This window comes from Scyliorhinus canicula, chromosome 27, assembly GCF_902713615.1.
Source record: "Scyliorhinus canicula chromosome 27, sScyCan1.1, whole genome shotgun sequence".
NCBI classification, from domain to species: domain Eukaryota; kingdom Metazoa; phylum Chordata; class Chondrichthyes; order Carcharhiniformes; family Scyliorhinidae; genus Scyliorhinus; species Scyliorhinus canicula.
The window spans coordinates 19,575,040-19,596,911 of NC_052172.1; the positions used below are offsets into that span (position 1 = coordinate 19,575,040).

General features: G+C 47.3%; 1 protein-coding gene across 1 annotated transcript; it reads left to right on the top strand.

The window, feature by feature from the left end:
- Window positions 1-1,945: 1,945 nt before the first annotated feature.
- LOC119957811 (serine/arginine-rich splicing factor 5-like) lies at window positions 1,946-17,370 on the top strand. The gene is made up of 9 exons (XM_038785935.1): window positions 1,946-2,098; window positions 2,200-2,229; window positions 5,450-5,599; window positions 7,559-7,629; window positions 9,373-9,477; window positions 10,910-10,979; window positions 13,844-13,917; window positions 14,568-14,678; window positions 15,697-17,370. The coding sequence occupies exons 3-9, from the start codon at window positions 5,474-5,476 to the stop codon at window positions 15,992-15,994; spliced, it is 855 nt and encodes a 284-aa protein (XP_038641863.1). The 5' UTR covers window positions 1,946-2,098; window positions 2,200-2,229; window positions 5,450-5,473; the 3' UTR covers window positions 15,995-17,370.
- The last annotated feature ends 4,502 nt before the right edge of the window (window positions 17,371-21,872 follow it).

The window sequence follows — 21,872 nt, forward strand, 5'->3', positions numbered from 1 at the left end:
AGTATAAATTTAGAGAATAGATAGATAGATAGAGAAATACAGCACAGAACAGGCCCTTCGGCCCACGATGTTGCGCCGAACTTTTGTCCTAGGTTAATCATAGAATTTTGGACAATTTTTCATGGCCAATCCACCCAACCTGCACATCTTTGGACTGTGGGAGGAAACCGGAGTACCCGGAGGAAACCCACGCAGTCACGGATCGAATTATTTTTCTTCTAATTAAGGGGCAAATCAGCGAGGCCAATCCACCTACCCTGCACATCTTTTGGGTTAAGGAGGTGAGACCCACGCAAACACGGAGAATGTGCAAACTCCATACAGACAGTGACCCATGGCCGAAGCCGGGTCCTCGGCGCCGTGAGGCAGCAGTGCTAACCACTGTGCCAACCCTGCAACTACACCCGAAGGGGCAATTTATCATGGCCGACCCACCTGCATGTTTTTGGACTGCGGGAGGAAACCGGAGCACCCGGAGGAAACCGATGCAGACACAGGGAGAAAGTGCAGACTCTGTACAGACTGTCACCCGAAGTCGGAATCGAACCTGAGTCCCTTGTCATCCTGATGAATCTCCTCCCAGTTCAATCATATCCTTCCTATAGTGTGGCAACCAAGCTGCACACAGAACTCCACTGTGGCCTAACCAGTGTTTTATACAGCTCCATCATAACCTCCCTGTCCTTCTATTGTATGCCTCATTGTAGAATATCTACAGTGCAGAAGGAGGCTAATTGGCACATTGAGTCTGCATCAACCTTCTAGCCCCAAGCCACCGCATTATCCCTGTAACCCCACCTAGCCCTTGGACACTCAGGGGTGATTTATCATGGCCAATCCACCTAACCTGCACACCTTTGGTCTGTGGGAGGAAACCGGAGCACCCGGAGGAAACCCACGCACACACGGGGAGAACGTGCAGACTCCACATTGACAGTCACCCAAGTCCGGAATTTAACCTGAGTTTCAGGCCACTGCGAGGCAGCAGCAACAAAAACAGAGCCACCGTTCCCCCCCCCCCCCCCCCCTTCCTAAATTTATCCTTTGCCTCATCCTTATCCTTAACCTTTGCCGTCTTAACCACCGTATCGACCTGTCCTTCAGGGACCCAGGGACACCACAAGGTCACTGGCACTTCCCAGCGTGGGGTTATTGATAAAATGTCGGATTGCGTCATAGCCGAGGGATCAGGAATTCTGCCACCTCTAGGAATAGGAAATAGGAACCAAAATCAAAACTATTTTATTGCAAGGCAGCATGGTGGTGCAGTGGTTAGCACAGCTGTCTCACGGCGCCGAGGTCCCAGGTTCGATCCCGGCTCTGGGTCATTGTCCGTGTGGAGTTTACACATTCTCCCCGTGTCTGCGTGGGTTTTGCCCCCACAGCCCAAAAATGTACAGGGTAGGTGCATTGGCCACACTAAATTGTCTCTTAATTGGAAAAAATGAATTGGGTACTCTAAATTTATTTTAATCAAAGAAAGAAAAACTTTTTTTTGCCACTGGGAGCTTCATCAGAGGAGGGAAGTGGGGGGGAACAGGTTGGGCGGGGCTGGGAGTGACTGACAGGTGGGCGGGGCTGGGAATGAGTGACAGGAGGCCGGGGCTCGGAGTGACTGACAGGAGGGCGGGGCTGCGAGTTACTGACAGGTGGGCGGGACTGGGAATGACTGACAGGAGGGCGGGGCTGGGAATGAGTGACAGGAGAGCGGGTCTGGGGCTGACGGGAGCGAAAGGCTGTGACTGACGTGAAAGGAAGAGGGCGGTGCGCCAAGCCGTGACCGACAGGAGGGCGGGAGTAGTGGAAGCGAATCAGAGATCGGCAGAGCCCGGTAGCGGGCGGGGCGGGATGTGATTGACAGGAGGCCGGGAGCGGTGGAGGCGAATCAGAGACGGGCAGAACCTGACATGGGGCGGGGCGGTCGGACTTGCCTTGACGTCACAAGACAACCCCTGGCGGCCAGTTCGGATCGCCCCGTTCCACCGCAACGTGACGCTGGCGTGACCGAGAGAGAGGGGGAGGGGAGAGAGCGACACCGAGAGAACGGCACCGACACCGGGAGAGCGACACCGACACCGGGAGAGCGACACCGAGAGAACGGCACCGACACCGAGAGAACGGCACCGACACCGGGAGAGCGACACCGACACCGAGAGAGCGGCACCGACATTGAGAGAACGGGCACCGACACCGAGAGAGCGGGCACCGAGAACGGCAGCCACACACACAGTGAGCGGAGCGCTGGGCGGGGGCCGCTGCTCCAATTGGCGCCGGGTGCAGGCCCCGGGATCGGGGAGGTGACGGTTTGGGGGGGGGAGTGGGTTTTGGGGGGTGGGGGGAGTGGGTTTTGGGGGGGGGGGGGAGTGGGTTTGGGGGAGATGGGGGGGGAGGGGGTTTGGGGGGGAGGGGGTTTGGGGGAGATGGGGGGGGGGGGGTTTGGGGGAGATGGGGGGGAGGGGGTTTGGGGAGATGGGGGGGAGGGGGTTTGGGGGAGATGGGGGGGGAGGGAGATGGGGGGAGTGGGTTTGGGGGAGATGGGGGGAGTGGGTTTGGGGGAGATGGTGGGGGTGAGGGGGTTTGGGGGAGATGGTGGGGGTGAGGGGGTTTGGGGGAGATGGCAGGGGCGAGGGGGCTTGGGGGAGATGGTGGGGGTGAGGGGGTTTGGGGGAGATGGCAGGGGCGAGGGGGCTTGGGGGAGATGGGGGGGTGTGGGTGTGGGGGAGATGGGCGGGGGTGAGTGGGTTTGGGGGAGATGGCGGGGGTGAGTGGGTTTGGGGGAGATGGCGGGGGTGAGTGGGTTTGGGGGAGATGGTGGGGGTGAGTGGGTTTGGGGGAGATGGCGGGGGTGAGTGGGTGTGGGGGAGATGGCGGGGGTGAGTGGGTTTGGGGGAGATGGCGGGGGTGAGTGGGTTTGGGGGAGATGGCGGGGGTGAGTGGGTTTGGGGAGATGGCGGGGGTGAGTGGGTTTGGGGGAGATGGCGGGGGTGAGTGGGTTTGGGGAGATGGCGGGGGTGAGTGGTTTGGGGGGGTGAGTGGTTTTGGGGGATGAGTGCGTTTGGGGGAGATGGGGGTGTGAGTGGGTTTTGGGGGAGATGGAGGGGTGAGTGGGTTTGGGGGAGATGGGGGGGGTGAGTGGGTTTGGGGAGATGGCGGGGGTGAGTGGTTTGGGGGGGTGAGTGGTTTTGGGGGATGGGGGGGATGAGTGCGTTTGGGGAGATGGGGGGGGATGAGTGCGTTTGGGGGAGATGGTGGGGGTGAGTAGGTTTGGGGAGATGGGGGGATGAGTGGGTTGGGGGGGTGAGTGGTTTTGGGGGATGAGTGCGTTTGGGGGAGATGGGGGTGTGAGTGGGTTTGGGGGAGATGGAGGGGTGAGTGGGTTTTGGGGGGTGAGTGGGTTTGGGGGAGATGGGCGGGGGTGAGTGGGTTTGGGGGAGTTTGGGGGGAGTGGGTTATGGGGATATGGCGGGGGTGAGTGGGTTTGGGGGAGATGGCGGGGGTGAGTGGGTTTGGGGGAGATGGCGGGGGGTGAGTGGGTTTGGGGGAGATGGCGGGGGTGAGTGGGTTTGGGGGAGATGGCGGGGGTGAGTGGGTTTGGGGGAGATGGCGGGGGTGAGTGGGTTTGGGGGAGATGGCGGGGGTGAGTGGGTTTGGGGGAGATGGCGGGGGTGAGTGGGTTTGGGGGAGATGGCGGGGGTGAGTGGGTTTGGGGGAGATGGCGGGGGTGAGTGGGTTTGGGGGAGATGGTGGGGGTGAGTGGGTTTGGGGGAGATGGCGGGGGTGAGTGGGTTTGGGGAGATGGCGCGGGTGAGTGGGTTTGGGGGAGATGGCGGGGGTGAGTGGGTTTGGGGGAGATGGGGGGGGTGAGTGGGTTTGGGGGAGATGGCGGGGGTGAGTGGGTTTGGGGGAGATGGCGGGGGTGAGTGGGTTTGGGGGAGATGGCGGGGGTGAGTGGGTTTGGGGGAGATGGCGGGGGTGAGTGGTTTGGGGGGGTGAGTGGTTTTGGGGAGATGGGGGGGGTGAGTGCGTTTGTGGGAGATGGTGGGGATGAGTGGGTTTGGGGGAGATGGTGGGGGTGAGTAGGTTTGGGGGAGATGGGGGGATGAGTGGGTTGGGGGGGTGAGTGGTTTTGGGGGATGAGTGCGTTTGGGGGAGATGGGGGTGTGAGTGGGTTTGGGGGAGATGGATGGGTGAGTGGGTTTTGGGGGGTGAGTGGGTTTGGGGGAGATGGGGGGGTGAGTGGGTTTGGGGTAGATGGGGAGTGGGTTTGGGGGAGATGTGGGGATGATTTGGGGGGGATGAGTGGGTTTGGGGGAGATGGGGGTGTGAGTGGTGTTGGGGGGTTGGATTTGGCTGGGGGTGAGTGGTTTTGGGGAGATGGGAGTGACGGTTTTGGGGGAGGTGGGTGGTTTAGGGGAGATGGGAGTGACGGTTTTGGGGAGATGGGAGTGATGGTTTTGGGGAGGTGGGAGTGACTGTTTTGGGGAGGTGGGCGTGACGGTTTTGGGGAGGTGGGCGTGACGGTTTTGGGGGAGGTGGGCGGTTTAGGGGGGAGGTGGAGGGGCTGAGCGGTTTGGGGAGGATGGTGAGTGGTTTTGGAACCGGGACGCTCTGGGTTTATTCAGAATTATGCACCGTTGCCCTTTTCTGCTTTTAGGGAAGGCTGGATAAATAACTGGGGATGTCACTTTTCTCGCTCTCAGGGTCTTGAGTCAGGATGGAGGCTGCTGTGTTTTCCAGTGCACTCAGTGCCAACGGTGTTGCAAGATATATTTGCTCACCCTTTACTCAGCCAGCAGGATGTTATCTAGTCCAAAGGTTGATGTGCCATGTGGTGAATTTTGAACAACCTGATTGTTTGCGTTGAGCTTAGAGTTGCTTGATGGGTTAAAACGTATGAGATTGGTCCCTAGTTTTTGAGCTACAACATGGAAGTGCGGTACCCAGGGTTAATCAAATAACTGAACCAGCTGTTAATGCCCAGACATTAATTCACATTTACACTCCGTAATTTACAGATCCTTTGTCTCATTGTTCACTTGTAACCGTGTCGCCTCTTTAAAGGTGCTGCTATGTGAATGCGCTGCCTTGTGTCCTGAGGTGCCCTGAAGTTAATTGGTGGAAATTGCTCTGGGTTAATGACTGGTTAGCTGAAAAGAATCTTGCAGGACACTGTGTAGACATTCAAAGCTTGGATGTATTTCTGTTTAACACCAGCTGGAGTAGATGGTTTTTTTCTGCCTGTACCGTACTGTTAAGTGGAGACAATTTGAAATTGGGCAAGTTGCCAACCTGACCTTAAGTTGATTACAAGTTATCTACATGTGGCCTATTGAGCCATAGTGTCTCATTAGACCAGTGGTCATATGCTTCTGTGGTAGCTGGTAAGACGCATCCAGTCTGTCTGAAATTCCACTCTTGACACCGCAACATAATTGTAATCTTCTTTCAGGTTTTATAAAATCAGCAGTTCAAAATGAACGGTTGCCGTGTGTTCATTGGTCGCCTGAGCCCTCAGGTCAGAGAACGCGATGTGGAAAAGTTCTTCAAAGGTTATGGACGGATTCGTGAAATTGACCTGAAGAGAGGTTTTGGGTTTGTGGTGAGTACTTTGACATTTGTCGGGGGGTATTTTCAGTGTTCAGGAAACTGTGCTGCTCTCGTAGATGTTTTGAAACATAAAATTATTCTTGCATTTTAAACAAAAAACAAGAGATGGGCTTTTTGGGACTGTTACTTGCAGCAGGATTTGAATGTTCCCTCAGTACAGCTGTGACACCTCCTGCCTGGTTGCACCCTCCAGTTTCATGTGGTTTTACTATTAAATCTGATTTCAATAGTGTTACAGGGGGACAACTTGGCTGAGATTATGAACTCATTATTTGAGGAAATGGCTGATGTAAACTCTTTTCCAGCTTAAATTACTTATTCTGAAGTGGATTTTAGTCTCACAAATATATGTAGCTTATTTCCCAGGTGAGTTTGGTAGAATTCATTGCTTTATAAACTTTATTTAAGTAACGTGATGTAAGTGACTTGTTTTCTTATCCTGGTTTTATTCTGTTTTTCTTCTCAAATAATGTGACGCCTATTATTATTGCTGCTTTAGAAAGGCTTCAGTAGCCACAGCATTTCTGTGGTTGGCCCAGTTAGATTGTTGTGATTAATGGATGTTATTGGGTCAGGGAGTTCAGTGAAGTTGATGGCATTGAATTTTATGGGGAGGTGGTTAACTCCTCTCTCTTTCTCTCTCTCTGTATAGAGAGAGCGACATGGCCATTGCCTGGCACCTGTGACAGAACCATTAACTTGCTCACAGGGGTAGGTGTTTTGCCTTGAAGGTGCTCAGAGATCTAGCTCCTGAGCAACTGCAGCAGGAACCTGCCGCAAGGTCGGGGTGTTTGCTTGACGTGGCACAATTTGAATTCCACTAAAGCTGTTGTATTGTATCCAGTATGTTGAATTGACGAGACAAGTTGTAGAACATTTTTGACAAATTCCATTTTACGGCCTGACCATTCTTCTGCTGCAAACTCACAGCCTAAATATACAGAGTCGTCAATCTGACAGCTATTGGGCTGAATTTTAAAAATCTGTCTCGTAGAAGTTGAGACCCTTTGTATTGTGGTGTGTGCAACATGTGGCTTTGCCTCGTATCCAGCAATAAAATCAAAAAACAAACTTTGTCAGCTATTCTGAGATTCAAACACTCCCAGCAGCAACGGCTAGTTCTCCTTTCTTATTGGCTTAATTGAGTGTCCGCTATAATAGATTTATCTCCATCATCACCCCTCTTTCTCCTCCCCCCCCCCCCCCCTTCCATTTGGTTAATTTTTGTTAAGCTTGAATGAGGTTTGAGCCTTGACGAATTTGTGATGCGAATAATCCAGTTGCTATCCTAAAGAGATTTCCCTCTGTTACACCACTAACCTGTTTGCAGCTGTATGCTCCTCTGTCCTCTAACTCCCTTTCCCTGTGTGCTACAGGTGACGGGGTTATCATTTCAGCTAACCTAGAAAAAGGGGGTGGTTGGTTCTGATTTGATTAGTGATCCGCTAGAGGAATTATGACAAAGGGTACATTGTGTTTTCGGCAGTAAAATGCTAAGTTTTTCTCATGCAATGTCTAAACTGTTTTTCTGACTTGTTCTCGGGATTTGAATATTCCTGGTACATAAGAACTAGGAGTCGGCCATCTGGCCCCTCGAGCCTGCTCCGCCATTCAATGAGATCACGGCTGATCTTTTGTGGACTCAGCTCCACTTTCCCGCCCTTTATTCCTTTACAGTTATTGTTCATCCCATTGCCATGTTGGGACAATTGAGATACTAAAAGGCAACCTTGTGCGATCGGGCAGTGTATTCCCTCCAGGAGGATGTCGCTGAACCCGCTGTTTTTTTTTTTACACCAATTGAACCGATTCTGCTTTTTTCTTGTCTTGGTAGAATTTGAATTTGTAACTCTGGGGTGGGAATCTGGTACGAAAGCCATTAATTTTCTGACGCTGTTTACCAATTTTTGTTGTTGAATGAACTGAATTGATTTTTGCAATCCTTGTTTAGGAATTTGATGACGCCCGAGATGCAGATGATGCCGTTTATGAGCTGAACGGGAAGGAGTTGTTCCGGGAGAGGTGGGTTTTCAATTAGTCAGCAAATAATCACAATTCCTTGTATTTACAGTGAACAGTGTCGAATAGGGAATTTATCCAGCGGCTTTCCAAGGATGTTCCCAATTAAATCTTCCAAGAGCTGGAATATCTAAATGCCACTTCAAGATACCATTAGTTGTAACAACTGACATTTTAACCATCCTTCAAACATATTGCTCGAATACACCAAGTTGAAGGTTAATGCACATTTTGAGCATTTGTTTGATTCCCAGTCTGCTAGTTGCAGCTGAGACAGCGATTTGGTTAAATTGAGGAGAGGTTAGCCTGTGTTTATACCCCTATTGCCTGTGCTGTGTGGGTGTGAGGATATCGGAATGTGGGTGGAATGCAGTCAGTGCAAAGTAAAATATCAAATCTTGGTGCAAATTCCATCAGCGTCCTGAACCCTTCAGATCTGTGGTCAGTTTCATGATTCGTGTGTGTAGGCCAGATTTTGTGCTTCAATAGTAACAGTAGACTTCCTGGTCCCAAAATGTTAACATGCATTGAAGGTGGCAAACCCTCTAAAGGAAGTTGACTGGCGCACTTGTCGAATTTATCAGGAGAAACACTCATTTCTCAATAGATTGTTTTCCATTCTTAATTGATCTTGGGACTGATACGTGGGTAAACATTCTATATTAAGTGTAGATTTTAAATGGAGAAATTAGCAAGTCACACTTTGGAAGAAGTAATGTGACGAGGAAGTATTCAGTGCCTGACACTGGGAAGTTCCGAGGAACAAAGGGTCCTTGGCATGTTTATCCATAGTTTTCTAAAGGCAGCAGGGCAGGTTAATAGGGTGGTGAAAAAGGCATACTTGCCTTTAATCAATCGGGGCATAGATTACAAAAGCAGGGAGGTCATGTTAGAGTTGTATAGAACTTTGGTGAGGCCACAATTGGAGTACTACATGTAGTTCTGGTTGCCACATTATAGGAAGGATGTGATTGCACTGGAGCAGGTGCAGAGGAGATTCACCAGAATGTTGCCTGGGATGGAACATTTAAGTTACAAAGAGAGGTTGGATAGGCTTGGGTTGTTTTCGCTGGAGCAGAGAAGATTGAGGTGACAAGATTTTGAGGGCCATGGACCGGGTGGATGGGAGAGCAGCGAGGGGCAGGAAATTTAGGGGGGATTTGAGGAAAAGCATTTTTACCCAGAGGGTGGTGACGGTCTGGAATGCACTGCCTGCGTCGGTGCAGACTCGATGGGCCAAAGAGCCTCCTCTGCACTGCATTGTGACATTCTCAAGTTGCCAAAACCTTCACCGCTACCTCTTCACTTTTTTTTTGCCCTCCTGCTCTATAGCATCTTACCTTTGGGTTCCATTTCTGCATCATTCGGCCTTGTAGCTGAGCCCAATTCTGAACTCTTGTCTCCGAGGGTCTAGTGTCTTTGGTTGGAAAAGGCTGCCTCATCAGTGTGGACTTGGGCACCTTCTTGTCTGTGGTCAGTGCCGACTTCAGCCTCTGAACTATTGAGGCTGCTTTTATTAGTAATCGTGCAAAATGATTGAGGATATATCTAACTGACAGGTTTCCTTGTATCAGTTGTAACGAATGTTTATTCTGCAAAGAATGTTTATTTAGTAAAATGTCTGCTTTACATTTCAGGACTATGCTTGGATAAACACGTGCTGTACAATTTTAAGGTTGTGTTGCTTGCAACTAGTACATATATGTAGCTTTTCTGGTTTCAATGAATTGCTTTTTAAAACTCTAGGATCACAGTGGAGCTTGCAAAGGCACCACCTCGGAGAGGAGGGGGCAGGTTTGGTGGAAGATTTAACTATTACCGCCCCAGAAGTGAGCGAAGCAGTGGACTCAGGTAAATGGGATGGATTGGGGAGGGTGGGGGGCACAGGAAATGCTGGAGTTATTCAGCGTGTCTGCCTGGAAATTGCGGGTGTTAGTGCGGTCTCTAAATTTGCAGGGAATGCTTAAACATGTGACTGGGGTCCAGGAACTGTACAAACAGCAAGGAAATGCCCACCCCTCCCACCGGGAACCACCTTCTTTGCTTCTCTCGCCCTCTGGCATTCACTGTAACCATTTGCACCACCCATTGCCCTACCCCCAGCATCATCATCCCTTGTTATCTAGTGAATAAACTCTTTCACACACCTCTTCTGTTTTTCCTTTTTGTCTTGTTCTATCAATCCTTCCCCTGCCTTGACTTGCACCTTGTTTGTCTTGTAACATCTTTCAGTTCTAGTTGAAGGTCGTTGATCTAAGACATCTGCTGCTCATCTCCACAGACCTGCAGCACATTGCTGCTTGGGTGGCAAGTGGAAATGGTTTTGCATTGTCTGTCTGTTTCCGCCCTCCTCCCAGCACCAGAACACACTCGCTCAATCCCTCTAACCTGCACATCTTTGGATTGTGGGGGTGAGACCCATGCAGACACGGGGATCCCGTATGCTTTTTCTAACCACTTTCTCAACCTGCCCTGTCAACTTTAATGATTTAGAACATAGAACAGTACAGCACAGAACAGGCCCTTCGGCCCTCGATGTTGTGCCGAGCAATGATCACCCTACTCAAACCCACGTATCCACCCTATACCCGTAACCCAACAACCCCCCTAGCAGTGGCCTTGATACTGAGTAATCCCACTCCCTACCTTCCCCCAGTCTGAAAAACAACAGTTTTTTCATTCTGAAAATACTTTCATTATGATTTGGACAGCATCCATGGTAAAGACAGATGCGAATATCTCAACCATCCCCTCTGGCTCCATGCGGTGTTTCCTTCTTTGTTTCCAATCAGCTGTCTCCTCTCACTACACTATTAGCTGCCAGTCTCTTCTCATACTCTGTCTTTACCCCTCACTTCTTCTTGTGCTTCCCTTCTGAACTATCTGCCAAGCCACAAGCCATCCTGACTTGAAACTACATTTGTTGTTTCTTCAATTGCTGGGTCAAAAATCTTGGCGCTTCCTCTCGAACACCACTCTCTGGCGGTACCTTCACTACTGGCTGTAGCAGTTTAAGATGTCGCTCTCTGTCACCACTGTAAGCAATTGGGATTCAGCCAGAAAACATGGCCTTGGCAGCAATACAGATATCTCTTGAATGAATTAAAACGTGAGCAAGAGCCCTGGTTGACTTCTCACCTTGAAGCAGACTTCAGGATCCTTACCATCTCCTCAGTGCAGCTGGTTGATTCTACACAGACCAGAATTGAACCTGCAACCTGTGTTTGCTATTATATTGCCAATTTTTGCTTTTAATTAATGGTTTCCTTTACTGCAATTTCAGATATGGACCTCCTGTTCGTACTGACTATCGACTGATTGTGAAGAATCTCTCTTCCCGTGTTAGCTGGCAGGTGGGTTCTGATATTCTAATGTAATAAGTCGACATGTATTTAGCAAACTAAAGAATATATTTCTTCTGGGTATGTGTGCTTAAAATTACATGGGTCATAACTTCATAAATATAACCCTAGCCTACATTAACCTGCATGTGGACGCTGTCTATCCGTATGTGTGTGTAAATATTCTATAGAAATTGGAGTAGGTCCTTTTGAGACCACTCTGGAATAATGTCAGCAGTGACCACTCTTAAAGTTTTTACCCATGTCTCTTGACACTTGATTCCCGAGCAATAATATTTTAAAAGTTCTTCAATGGACTCTGTATTTCTCTGGCTTTATGTTCTCCGAACCAGTTTGCCTGGACATTTTTCCTGGATTTTTAGGCAGGTGTTGTGACGTACACCAGTGGAAGGTGAGAAATTTCCTCCCAAGCTCGCTGTCTACATTGTCCTTGATCGAGTGGCTTATGCGATGCCTGACTGTAAAACATTTCTCCAAAATGGAGTACTGATCTCAGCCCAACTCCTGCAACTGGATACTGATGTTGGGAAATGATTTGTCCAATCTATCTTGTGACTGATGTGTTAAAGCACCATTGTACGGCACCACCTGTACTTTTGTTTCATTGAGCAGCTCAGCCTTGATCTCCAATGCATTCCTGCATATATAATCATCATTCTTTCTAATGATTCACAACGTTCTGACCTCCTCCATTCTGTCAGTGAGAATGGTATTCTACGGTTTGACATTTGGAGTTTGATGTGAGGAAATCCTGAAGTTGTCTGGGTAACTATGGTTGCAGAGCAAGTTTCACACGAGGGCGGTTTACCCTTAATAACTTTTTTCATTCCCCTGTCCGTCCTCCCCTCCCCAACCTGTCCACAAACTTCACAATAGTTTAACTGCTTGAATACTTTCTAAAAATTTTGCCACTTGTCTGTCAGTGGATCAGTGCTATCCACAGAGACCTGCCCAACCTTCTCGCCCTTAGCCCCAATGTTAACTGCCAGGTAGGCAGTCCATTTTCAGAAAAGGACACGTAGATAATACCCACACAGAATGTTGCATGATATTTGTGTTTTGGGGTTATTTTTGTGAAAATATGATCCAAGGAGGAATATCTGATTTAATTAGCATTGGTGTGATGAAATCTAATGGTATTCTGTACGGATGTAATAACCATTATATTTCTGATTTAAAATATTAATAGAAACTCCAGTTTAACTGTGATGAATATAGACTGTATGTAAATCTGATGGCTTAATATTGTTTGGAAATGAATGACCATTTGACTAAATTTGAAAACCTTTGTTTAGCAGCTTGTCGTGAGGTCATTCGCATTTTGACCAGGAGTTCCCTTTTCTCGTGTTGTCGCGTCCTGTTTCTGGAAAAGGTCCCGTGTTGACTAATTTGCCAGTCGGCTCCCACGATTATTCAGGCAGCTGGACGCGGGTTCTGGGTTGTACTGATCCTAGGGTCACCGATGGCGTCGACACCTGTCGCATCCCCCGTCCTGGTGTAAGAAAAAAAACGTGTCGATCTCGCTTGGAGGCTTGGCAGGAGATTGACTTGTGAGGTGGCCGGGCCTTCACACAACCCATGATTATTGGTGACACTTAACCCAGGGTGGCAGGCACATTCGGTGCCACTGAGGGAGGGCCATGTCCCAAGAAGCTGTATCGAGAGGGTATTGTATTGAGTGGGTGTACCCTTTGCTTAGATGCATCATGTTAGGGCATGGAGGGTTGCCTAAAATTGTAATCGTTTGGGTAACCCAGCGCTAATTTAAAATTTAATTGATATTTTTAATATTGTGGAATAGGGATGTCATGATATTGTACATAATATTCAGAGATTTTATGCCTCCAGTGATCAACAATCCCCCCTGGGCGATCATCCCCTGCCTCACTGGTTGAGTGGCTTGAGGCATAAGATGGCATTAATATTTGAAACAATTTGAAGCGAGTCGCATGAATAAATGGAGTGAGGGCGCTAAATAGTGATCTCCCCTCCTACCCGTGACACAATGCTCGAGCCTTAATGAGAGACGGTACTGCTAGTGGTCAAGATGCAGTAAAGAACGAGCAGTGCACGGCAAATGCACTCGATCAACAAGTCAGAGAGGGAATTCTTTTTTTTTAATATAAATTTAGAGTATCCAATTAAGGGGCAATTTAGCATCGCCAATCCACCTGCCCTGCACATCTTTGGGTTGTGGGGGTGAGACCCACGCAGACATGGGGAGAATGTGCAAACTCCACACGGACAGTGACCCAGAGCCGGGATCGAACCCGGGTCCTCGGCACCGTAGTCCCAGTGCTATCCACTGCACCACCGTGTTGCCCCGAGAGGGAATTCTTGACCTCTTTTCCACTCCTCACTGTGTTGATGATTTTTGGAAGTGATTAGAGCTGTCAGCAACCAAGGTGTTTCCCTCACTTGGTTGAGTGTGAATTGAAAGAAGTCTGGTCCGAGGCAGCTGATGTGATGAAGGTCACTTTGGAATTTGATGTCTATCACTGGAGCTTTGTAAAGCAGACGCAGCATGGAAAAATAGCTGTATTTAATCGTCTCTCGCAGTCCATAATGTGCTCCCATGCGCCTGATTTTTTTTTTTGGAGGGGGCATATTCTTCCTTGCACTATGAAGATTGGTTAATGGGCAAGTTTTAAATCTGGTTTTGTCACCAGGCAGGTGTCGCTTGTTTAGACTGGGTAACGCCACTACTCTGGTATCGATCACTTGCTGTAATTCACTTAGTGAAACTAAACCCCATAGCATGACATCCCAATTCCGAGACTTGTAACTGATATTACTGTGCAGTGCTTTTTAACTTCCTATCTGAACTGAGTTTTAAAGGATTTTCCTGTTTGTAGGATCTGAAGGACATCATGCGACAGGCTGGTGAAGTGACGTTCACCGATGCTCACAGAGTCCACAATAATGAAGGGTAAGAGAGGAAAGCAATTGGCGTGAGAGTGGAGGCCCTACACACGGGATCCTGATGAGTCAGAATGAGCATCTTGATGGGCATCACCATTGTTGGAAACCCTGCTGAGCACATTTAACGGTGAACTTTATAATAAATGGTTAGAGGAAGCTGGCAGGTGTTGAGGGAATTCTTCAGTTTATTCCCTACTAGGAAGACAGAGTTAGGAAGTGACTGACGTACACGATTGCAGCCGCAGGTGACTGAATGGTGATGCTAGGAATAGACTGCCCTTGCGGTGGAGAAAGTGTAGAGTTGGAAGTTCAGTCCAGTCAAATAAGACGGGCGTAAGCCTGAGCCAGTGACCAGGACGGAGAATGGAGCTGGAAATGAGCACAATGTTATTGGTGCGGGCTGGCGATGATGGTTTTGGTTTTCCCAATGCTTAACTGGAGGAAATTATGGCTCATCAGAGTATCCCATAATATTAAACTTAAACACGGGCTGAAATGCTAATAAATGTATTAATGCTTTTGATGCAATTAGTGCATATAGAGAATGTTTCTCCCACCCCGCCCTTGTGTCAATACGTCCCCCCCCACCCCCAATGTCTGCTGAATTATCGCTGCCCCATCTTACTGTGTGGTTCTGTGGTTTATGTTTTGCTGCAGCATTGTGGAGTTTGCTTCGTACAGTGATTTGAAAAATGCAATTGATAAACTGGACGGGAAGGAGATCGGTGGCCGGAGGGTGCAGCTGATTGAGGAACCACGGCGTCACAGGTAACCAGCACCAGGGCTGTGCAAACTGGTGAAATGCGAATTTGGACTCTGCTTGGCTGGATTTATGTTTCTAAAATGGATGTTTTGTGGTTTTATTCCAATTAGAAAGACATTTGGAGTGTGGGGGGGTGGGACTGTAAATTCCCGTTTACTAGTGCATGAATTGCTGCTTATTTTTGAACTTCCTTGTGTGGAATAGACAGGCTGCAGACTGAGCTGCACCTCCTACACTCAAGCTGATTTTGTATTTTACCAGCCAGTTACGAGACAGCATTGTTCAGCTGTTTATTAACACTGGGCTCTCCATTGCTGAGGAACATACCCCACCATGGGGCTATTAGAACCAACTCCAAAAACAAAGACTCATAAGTCATTTTGAACATTGTGTGTACGTGGTGCTAACTAATTCCACAGCCCTGGAGTCCTGTGTCTCCCTCTATTTCAAATATAGATTTACTCTTGGAAGATCCAGTGATCTGACCTGTAACCACACTGTGGGGCGGTTGCTTTGTAAGATTAGGGACTGATTCATTGGGAATTGAAGTTGTCTGACTAATATTAGGATTACAGAACTGTTTTTCTGTCTTGCACGTTGTCAGAAATGTTTTTGGGCTTATAAACACTACCATCCTGCCAGGTGTGGTTTGGCTGGTATTACCCACCATTGTGAGACACCTTCACTCTTATCAAAGCAATATAACCAGCTAGTATTGATCGCTCTGTGCAGTTGGAGGTAGTAGTCTGCAATGCGGTGTTCATTTTGCCCCAGCATCCTCACGGCAAGAGTGTGACTGGGCATGTGGCGATTGGGGACAGCTAGATGGGGAGATGGGGTTGTACCATGTCATGTTCCCACCCTGTCGTGTCTAGAGTCTCCTTGTTATAAAAGTGCTGCCAAGCCTGACATTTTCCTATCGCTGTGGCATGCGTTAACTCGAAGCTAGCTTAATAACTACTATCTAAGGGGAGAACTCTAGAATGATTTGTATTTTTTTGACTGCTTCCTTTGTCTTTCCAGGTCTTGGACCCGATCTCGATCTAGAAGCTCTTCAAGATCCCGCAGCTACAAGGGCTCCAGAAGTGTGTCACGATCTGCCAGCCGCTCGCCAAGCCGCAGCAGGTCTCGCTCCCGCAGCCGCTCACCGGCCCGTGATACCAAACGGCAGAGGAATGAGTCGCGCTCACTGAGCCGCTCGCCTGAGGTCAAACGTCGCAGGAAGCCATCCCAATCGAGATCACGATCAAATTCTCCTGCCAAATCGGCCCGCTCCTGGTCTGGCTCTCGGGACCAGTCCCCTGTCAACAGTGCAGAGTAACCACCGTGTTGTAAAAGTGTTTTTATAATTTGCTAAGATTTTCTACGAAATGTTGGCCTCATTTTGGAAAAAAGAATTCTGTCTGATGCTGGGTTTGCGGTAGAAGTACTTCAGTTTTTATTTCACACGAAAACTTCAAACCTTATGATCCCATTAAAATAGAGACACCGGGTTTAAGTATATCTCTAAGAATAATTTGAATAGAAAGACTTGAGCATTGTAATTTTGTCTAGTATTTTTTAACAGGCTGATGGAATCCGCCACAATATTTTGAGGCCCCTTCACGTTCTAACAGTGTTGATTGAAAGTTTCCTCGACTGGAACAATCAGGGCATCGAGACAATTGCATGACTAATGTGGAGTTTCAAATAAAATTTGTGCACAGAGAAGATGACCGACTTTTCAGGCCCAAATTTGATTGGGCGCTCCTGTTATAGGACATTAAATAACTTAATTGAAATTTGTTGTTTTAGCGACCCAACTAATTGGCCAGTCTTATGAAGTGTGGTTCTATTGAAATGGGTCCGTTGTAAAGAAAAAAGTGCTTCCATTCACTGAGAAAACTGCTGAAAACCAAAAGTATTTAAACTCCCAAACTAACTGCATTTAAATCCAAATCGAACCACTGTTTCACTAGCACAAACGTTTAAAGCTTTTGTACAAAATGGCTGAACCTGTTGACCTTTCCACAAGGGGACGGAGGGGGCTAAAATATTTTAAATGTTTTCCAGGAAACCGTTCCAGATTGGTTCAGTTCCTCTTTGAATTCCTACTGATTCAGGGACATTTTAATTTTTTTACCTCTTTTAGTTTGGTTTGTGTTTCATTAAAGCAGTGGTTTAGTTACTTTGGATTTTTGTGCGAGAGCACACAGTTTGCATCCTGCCTTTAGAGAACCCTGCCACTTGGAATTTGCTTTTAGTGTGAAGCTCTAATTTGTGGTTGCGGAGTAGCCTGTCCCTCCGAGTGGAGGGAGGCAGCTTGTGGGGGTGGGTGGCTGGAGTGCAGCAAGGGTAAAATGTGTATATATAGTTTTTGATTCACATGTTAATAGTTCATGCTTTATTTGGTTCATTTCACATTGTTTTAAAATATATATAAATTTATATTTAACATGACCCATTCTCTAACTAGTGGCTAGAGAACAACCTGGAATGTTGCTCTGCATTGGAACTGAATTTGAAGGAACAACAACGTACACCAATTCTAGATGTTTGTACTTGACAGTTTTATACAGAAACTATATCGCCCGATGTTCCATGTACCTATACTGTATCCTGCTAGTTTAGTCTGTTGTGTACTACATACAGGCTGTGTATTGCTATCATTCCTTGTAGCAAGAAATGGTACTGCATTAAAAATTAGTTACAAGTGTCTTCTTCAGCGTCTGCTTGTTTATTTTACCAGATGGGAGTTTTAAGAATTTCAAAATTATAAAATGGTTACGGGGTAAATGCTGAAGATGTGGATTCGGCGTCAGCCCAGCTCTATCAGGACAAACACCGCTCCTGGTGTAAATATTTGGCAATCTGAGATCCTGAGACAACTGGTGTAAGAAATAGGGGAAACCGTGGGTTCCAAGTTAGAGCACATCTCGGTACCTCCTCTCTCGCATGCACACACTTAGTCTCGATACCTCCTTCCCTCCTCGCATACTCACACTTAGCAGAGTTGACTGTTGGATGTCTAAAATGGAAAACTAAATTCACTTGCATTCTTCTGCTTGAGCAGAGTTCAAAAGGTACACTTGGGGTAAGTGGGGTTTTGATAAAATTGAATCCTGAAGTCAGGCTAGAGTGGATTTACGTCACAACATCTATTGATGTAACTTAATGGTTAGACTTGCCTCTTCAGCCTGAAGTATTCCACTTGGGCTAAAGTCTGACGGGAACATTTCTTATACCTGGTCTCTTAATGGTTACTCTGGTTCTGTGTGCCATTTACACTATCATCACATGAATATTTAAATTCCATTGCATAGTGTTGGCTGCAAGATCTATGATTGCTGATTAGAGGAATGAGAGATTAGTACGGGTGAGTGGTCATCAATTTGTTCTGAAACCTCTGCTTAATTGGGGAGAGGGCAGGCAGAGTTATTACCAGAACAATCCTGGAACCACATTTATTTATTTTAAATTTGGAATGGGCAGCAAGGTGGCACAGTGGGTTAGCACTGCTGCCTCACGGCGCTGAGGTCCCAGGTTCGATCCCGGCTCTGGGTCACTGTCCGTGTGGAGTTTGCACATTCTCCCCGTGTTTGCATGGGTTTTGCCCCCACGACCCATAAGGTGTGCAGGGTAGATGGATTGGCCACACTAAATTGCCCCTTAATTGGAAAAAATGAATTGGATATGCAAAATCTTTTTAAAATATATATATATATTTGGAGTAACCAATTCATTTTTTCCCCCCAATTAAGGGGCAATTTAGCGAGTCCAATCCACCTACTCTGCATATTTTTGGGTTGTGGGGGTGAAACCCACGCAGATACGGAGAGAATGTGCAAACTCCACACAGTCAGTGACCCAGGGCCGGGATCGAACCTGGGACCTCGATGCCGTGAGGCAGCAGGGCTAACCACTGCGCCACCGTGCTCGGAACCCCATTATTAATGGCAATCCTGACATTATGCAATCCCATTCCAGTGGGCTGCCAAGTAGGGAATGTCTTTTATCATCAAATTTGTGAAGTGTTGGTGAATAGGGGTGACAGTGGTGTATTTTCAGTGGGCTGGTAATCCAGGGTAATGCTATGGGGACCTGGGTTCGAATCCCACTACGACAGCTGCTGAATTTTGAATTAAACAAAAGTCTCGAATTAAAAATGTAATAAGACATAGGAGCAGCATTAGGCCACTTGGCCCATGCTCCGCCATTCAATCATGGCTGATATTTTTCTCAGCCCCATTCTCCTGCCTTCTCCCCATAACCCCTGATCCCCTTATTAATCAAGAACCTATCTATCGCTGTCTTAAAGACACTCAGTGGTTTGGCCTCCAAAGCCTTCTGCAGCAAAGAGTTCCACAAATTCACCACCCTCTGGTTGAAGAAATTCCTCCTAGCCTCTTCCAAAGGTTTGTACGTTTAGTATGTATCCTAATGATCATGAAACAATTGTCATTAAAAACCTACCTGGGTTCACCCACTGCTATTGTTAAATGTCCTCTGAATGGCCTAGCAAGCCACTCAGCCACCCACACCCACATCCCCCAATCAATATATATTTTTAAAAGACCAATAATGAACGAGGGTGGCAGGTATGACATGCTTCTGTTTGGCAAACTGCATAATTGTTCGAAGGGCGGCCTGTGACACACATTAGCTCTGCTGTTATGGGATTTGAGGTATCAAATGTCTAGGAGGTCAAAAGGCAGCAGATGCATTGGAATGCAATCTGAATCCTGGAGCGACAGTTCAAGACCGCTGTTCCCCAATCTCAAAGACAACTGGGGTTGTTCGATTGATGCTGTGATTCTTGCATCCTGCAAATTATTTTTTTAATGGACTAGATCTCATTACTGTCTCGGCTTTCACTAATGCATTTCATGGGGTTTTACTGTAGGAAAATCAGCCTGCATCGTTAATCAAATTCTATATATGTTTTCTCCCTGTACTTTGGGAAATGTCTGGCTGCACCTTGGCAGGGACCCAGGTGCTGCATTTAAATTCTGAGACATTGCAAGCTCTTTTCCTGTCACATTGTTTTGGGATAAGCCTTCGAGAGTCTCAGTATTGTGACCACTGGCAAATCAAAATGGGAATTGTTCATGTCTTTGTTACTTCTCAACTTGATTTTCCCAATATATTCCTGGCTGGCCTCCCATATTACTTACCCTTTGTAAACTTGAAGTCTTCTGCTGCCCTTGTCTACTTGCCACCTCTGTGTCCATTGGTTCCTGGTCGAGCAACATCTTGATTTTTAAATTCTCATCCTTTTGTTTTCAAACCCCTGCATAGCCTCACCACCCACCGCATCGCTGCATTTGCCTCCAGTCCCACAAGGCTCTAAAATTCTGGCACTCCTCTGATCCTGGCTGTTTCTCATTCCCAGTTGTTCCTCCTTTGGTTCCCTCATCCCAAGCACTGGTATTCCCTCCGTAAGCCTCCTGCTGCTCTGCCTCACTTCCTTTTGAAATTTGGTCATCGGATGGACCTAATATCTTGTGTGATGCCATGTCATACTTTGCTCTGCAGTGCAAAGGAATATGCAAATGTGCTATTGAGCCAAACTGGACTATATGCTGAATGGTATAATTAGGATATAATTAATCATACAGCTTTAAGGACGGGTGGCACATTAGCACAATGGTTAGCACTGTTGATTCACAGCTCCAGGGTCCCAGGTTCAATTTGCGACTTGGGTTACTTTCTGTTCGCTCTCCCCGGGTCTGCGTGGGTTTCTTCCGGTTTTCTCCCACAGTCCAAAGATGTGCCTGTTGGGTGAATTGGACATTCTGAATTTTCCCTCACTGTACCTGAACAGGCACCGGAGTGTGGCGACTAGGGACTTTTCACAGTGACTTCATTGCAGTGTTAATCTCAGCCTACTTTTGACAATAAAGATTATTATTAAAACAGTCTTCTATTTTTTCCTTCTTTTCAATCTTTTGCTCACTTTGCTGGTTTTTATATTCTGTCCAATCTCCTCATCTGCCACCCATCATTGCATAATTATATATTTTTTCTTTAAATTTGATACTATCTTATTTTTAGTTAACCACAGATGGTGGGTCCTCCCATTGGAATGTTTATTTCTCATTGGAATGTATTGGGTGGGGTAACTGGGTTATGAGGATAGGGTGAAGTAGGGTGGCTGGGTAGGGTGCTCTTTCCAAGAGCCGATGCAGACTCGATGGGCCGAATGGCCTCCTGCACTGTAAATTCTATGAATCCATTCTGAAATATCCCTTAAATGTCCAACACTGCACCTCTGTTGATGTATCCCTTTGCCTAATTTTCCAGTTCTCTGTACTTTCATTGCCCTTGTTTAAATTTTAAATCGTTGCTGCCTCAGGGTGCCGAGGTCCCAGGTTCGATCCCGGCTCTGGGTCACTGTCGGTGTGGAGTTTGCACATTCTCCCCCGTGTCTGCGTGGGTTTCACCCCCACAACCCAAAAAGAGGGTATAGGGTGGATACGTGGGTTTGAGTAGGGTGATCATGGCTCGGCACAACATTGAGGGCCGAAGGGCCTGTTCTATGCTGTACTGTTCTATGTTCTATGTTCTATGTGCAGGGTAGGTGGATTGGCCGCGCTAAATTGCCTCATAATTGGAAAAAATGAATTGGGAACTCTAAATTTACATTTTTTTAAATGTAAAATACTATTCTTGTTCCTCAAATTGAATGTGAAATTCAATCATGTTTTCAGCGCTGCTTCCTCAGGGCCCCTTCAGCGGGAGGTCATCAATTAATCTTATCTTGTTGCATAATTCCAGGTCTAGTATAGCCTGCTCTACATGCCAGAACATGCTGGGCGAATAAATTATCCTCAAAACATTCTAGGAATTCCTTATCCAGGCTACCGTTGTCCATTCAATTTCCCAGTCTACTTGCAGATTACCTTTCTGACAGGCCCCCATTATTTCTTCCTTTATATCCTGTCCTAATACCATCATTCATTTACAAAGCCACCCGTCCACCTTTTCCTAGCTCCCTGTCCTTCCTAAATGTCATAATCCCTTCAATGTTCTAATTTCAATCTGTGTCATTCTGCAGTCACGTCTCTGTAATGGCTTTCAGATCACACTTATTTGTTTCTATTTGTGCTCTCAGCTCATCTGTTTTGTTTCGAATACTGCATGCATCCAGCCTTATCTCCTGATTTACTCTTAAACTTGTACTCCCTGCCCCTTCCTAATAAAAACTGTCTTTTTATGCT

Coding starts and splice junctions, on each gene's coding strand:
- LOC119957811 (XM_038785935.1), top strand. CDS start 5,474: ATGAACGGTTGCCGTGTGTTCATTGGTCGCCTGAGCCCTCAGGTCAGA. Junction 10,980..13,843: donor CTTCCCGTGTTAGCTGGCAG/GTGGGTTCTGAT, acceptor TCCTGTTTGTAG/GATCTGAAGGACATCATGCG. Junction 13,918..14,567: donor AGAGTCCACAATAATGAAGG/GTAAGAGAGGAA, acceptor GTTTTGCTGCAG/CATTGTGGAGTTTGCTTCGT.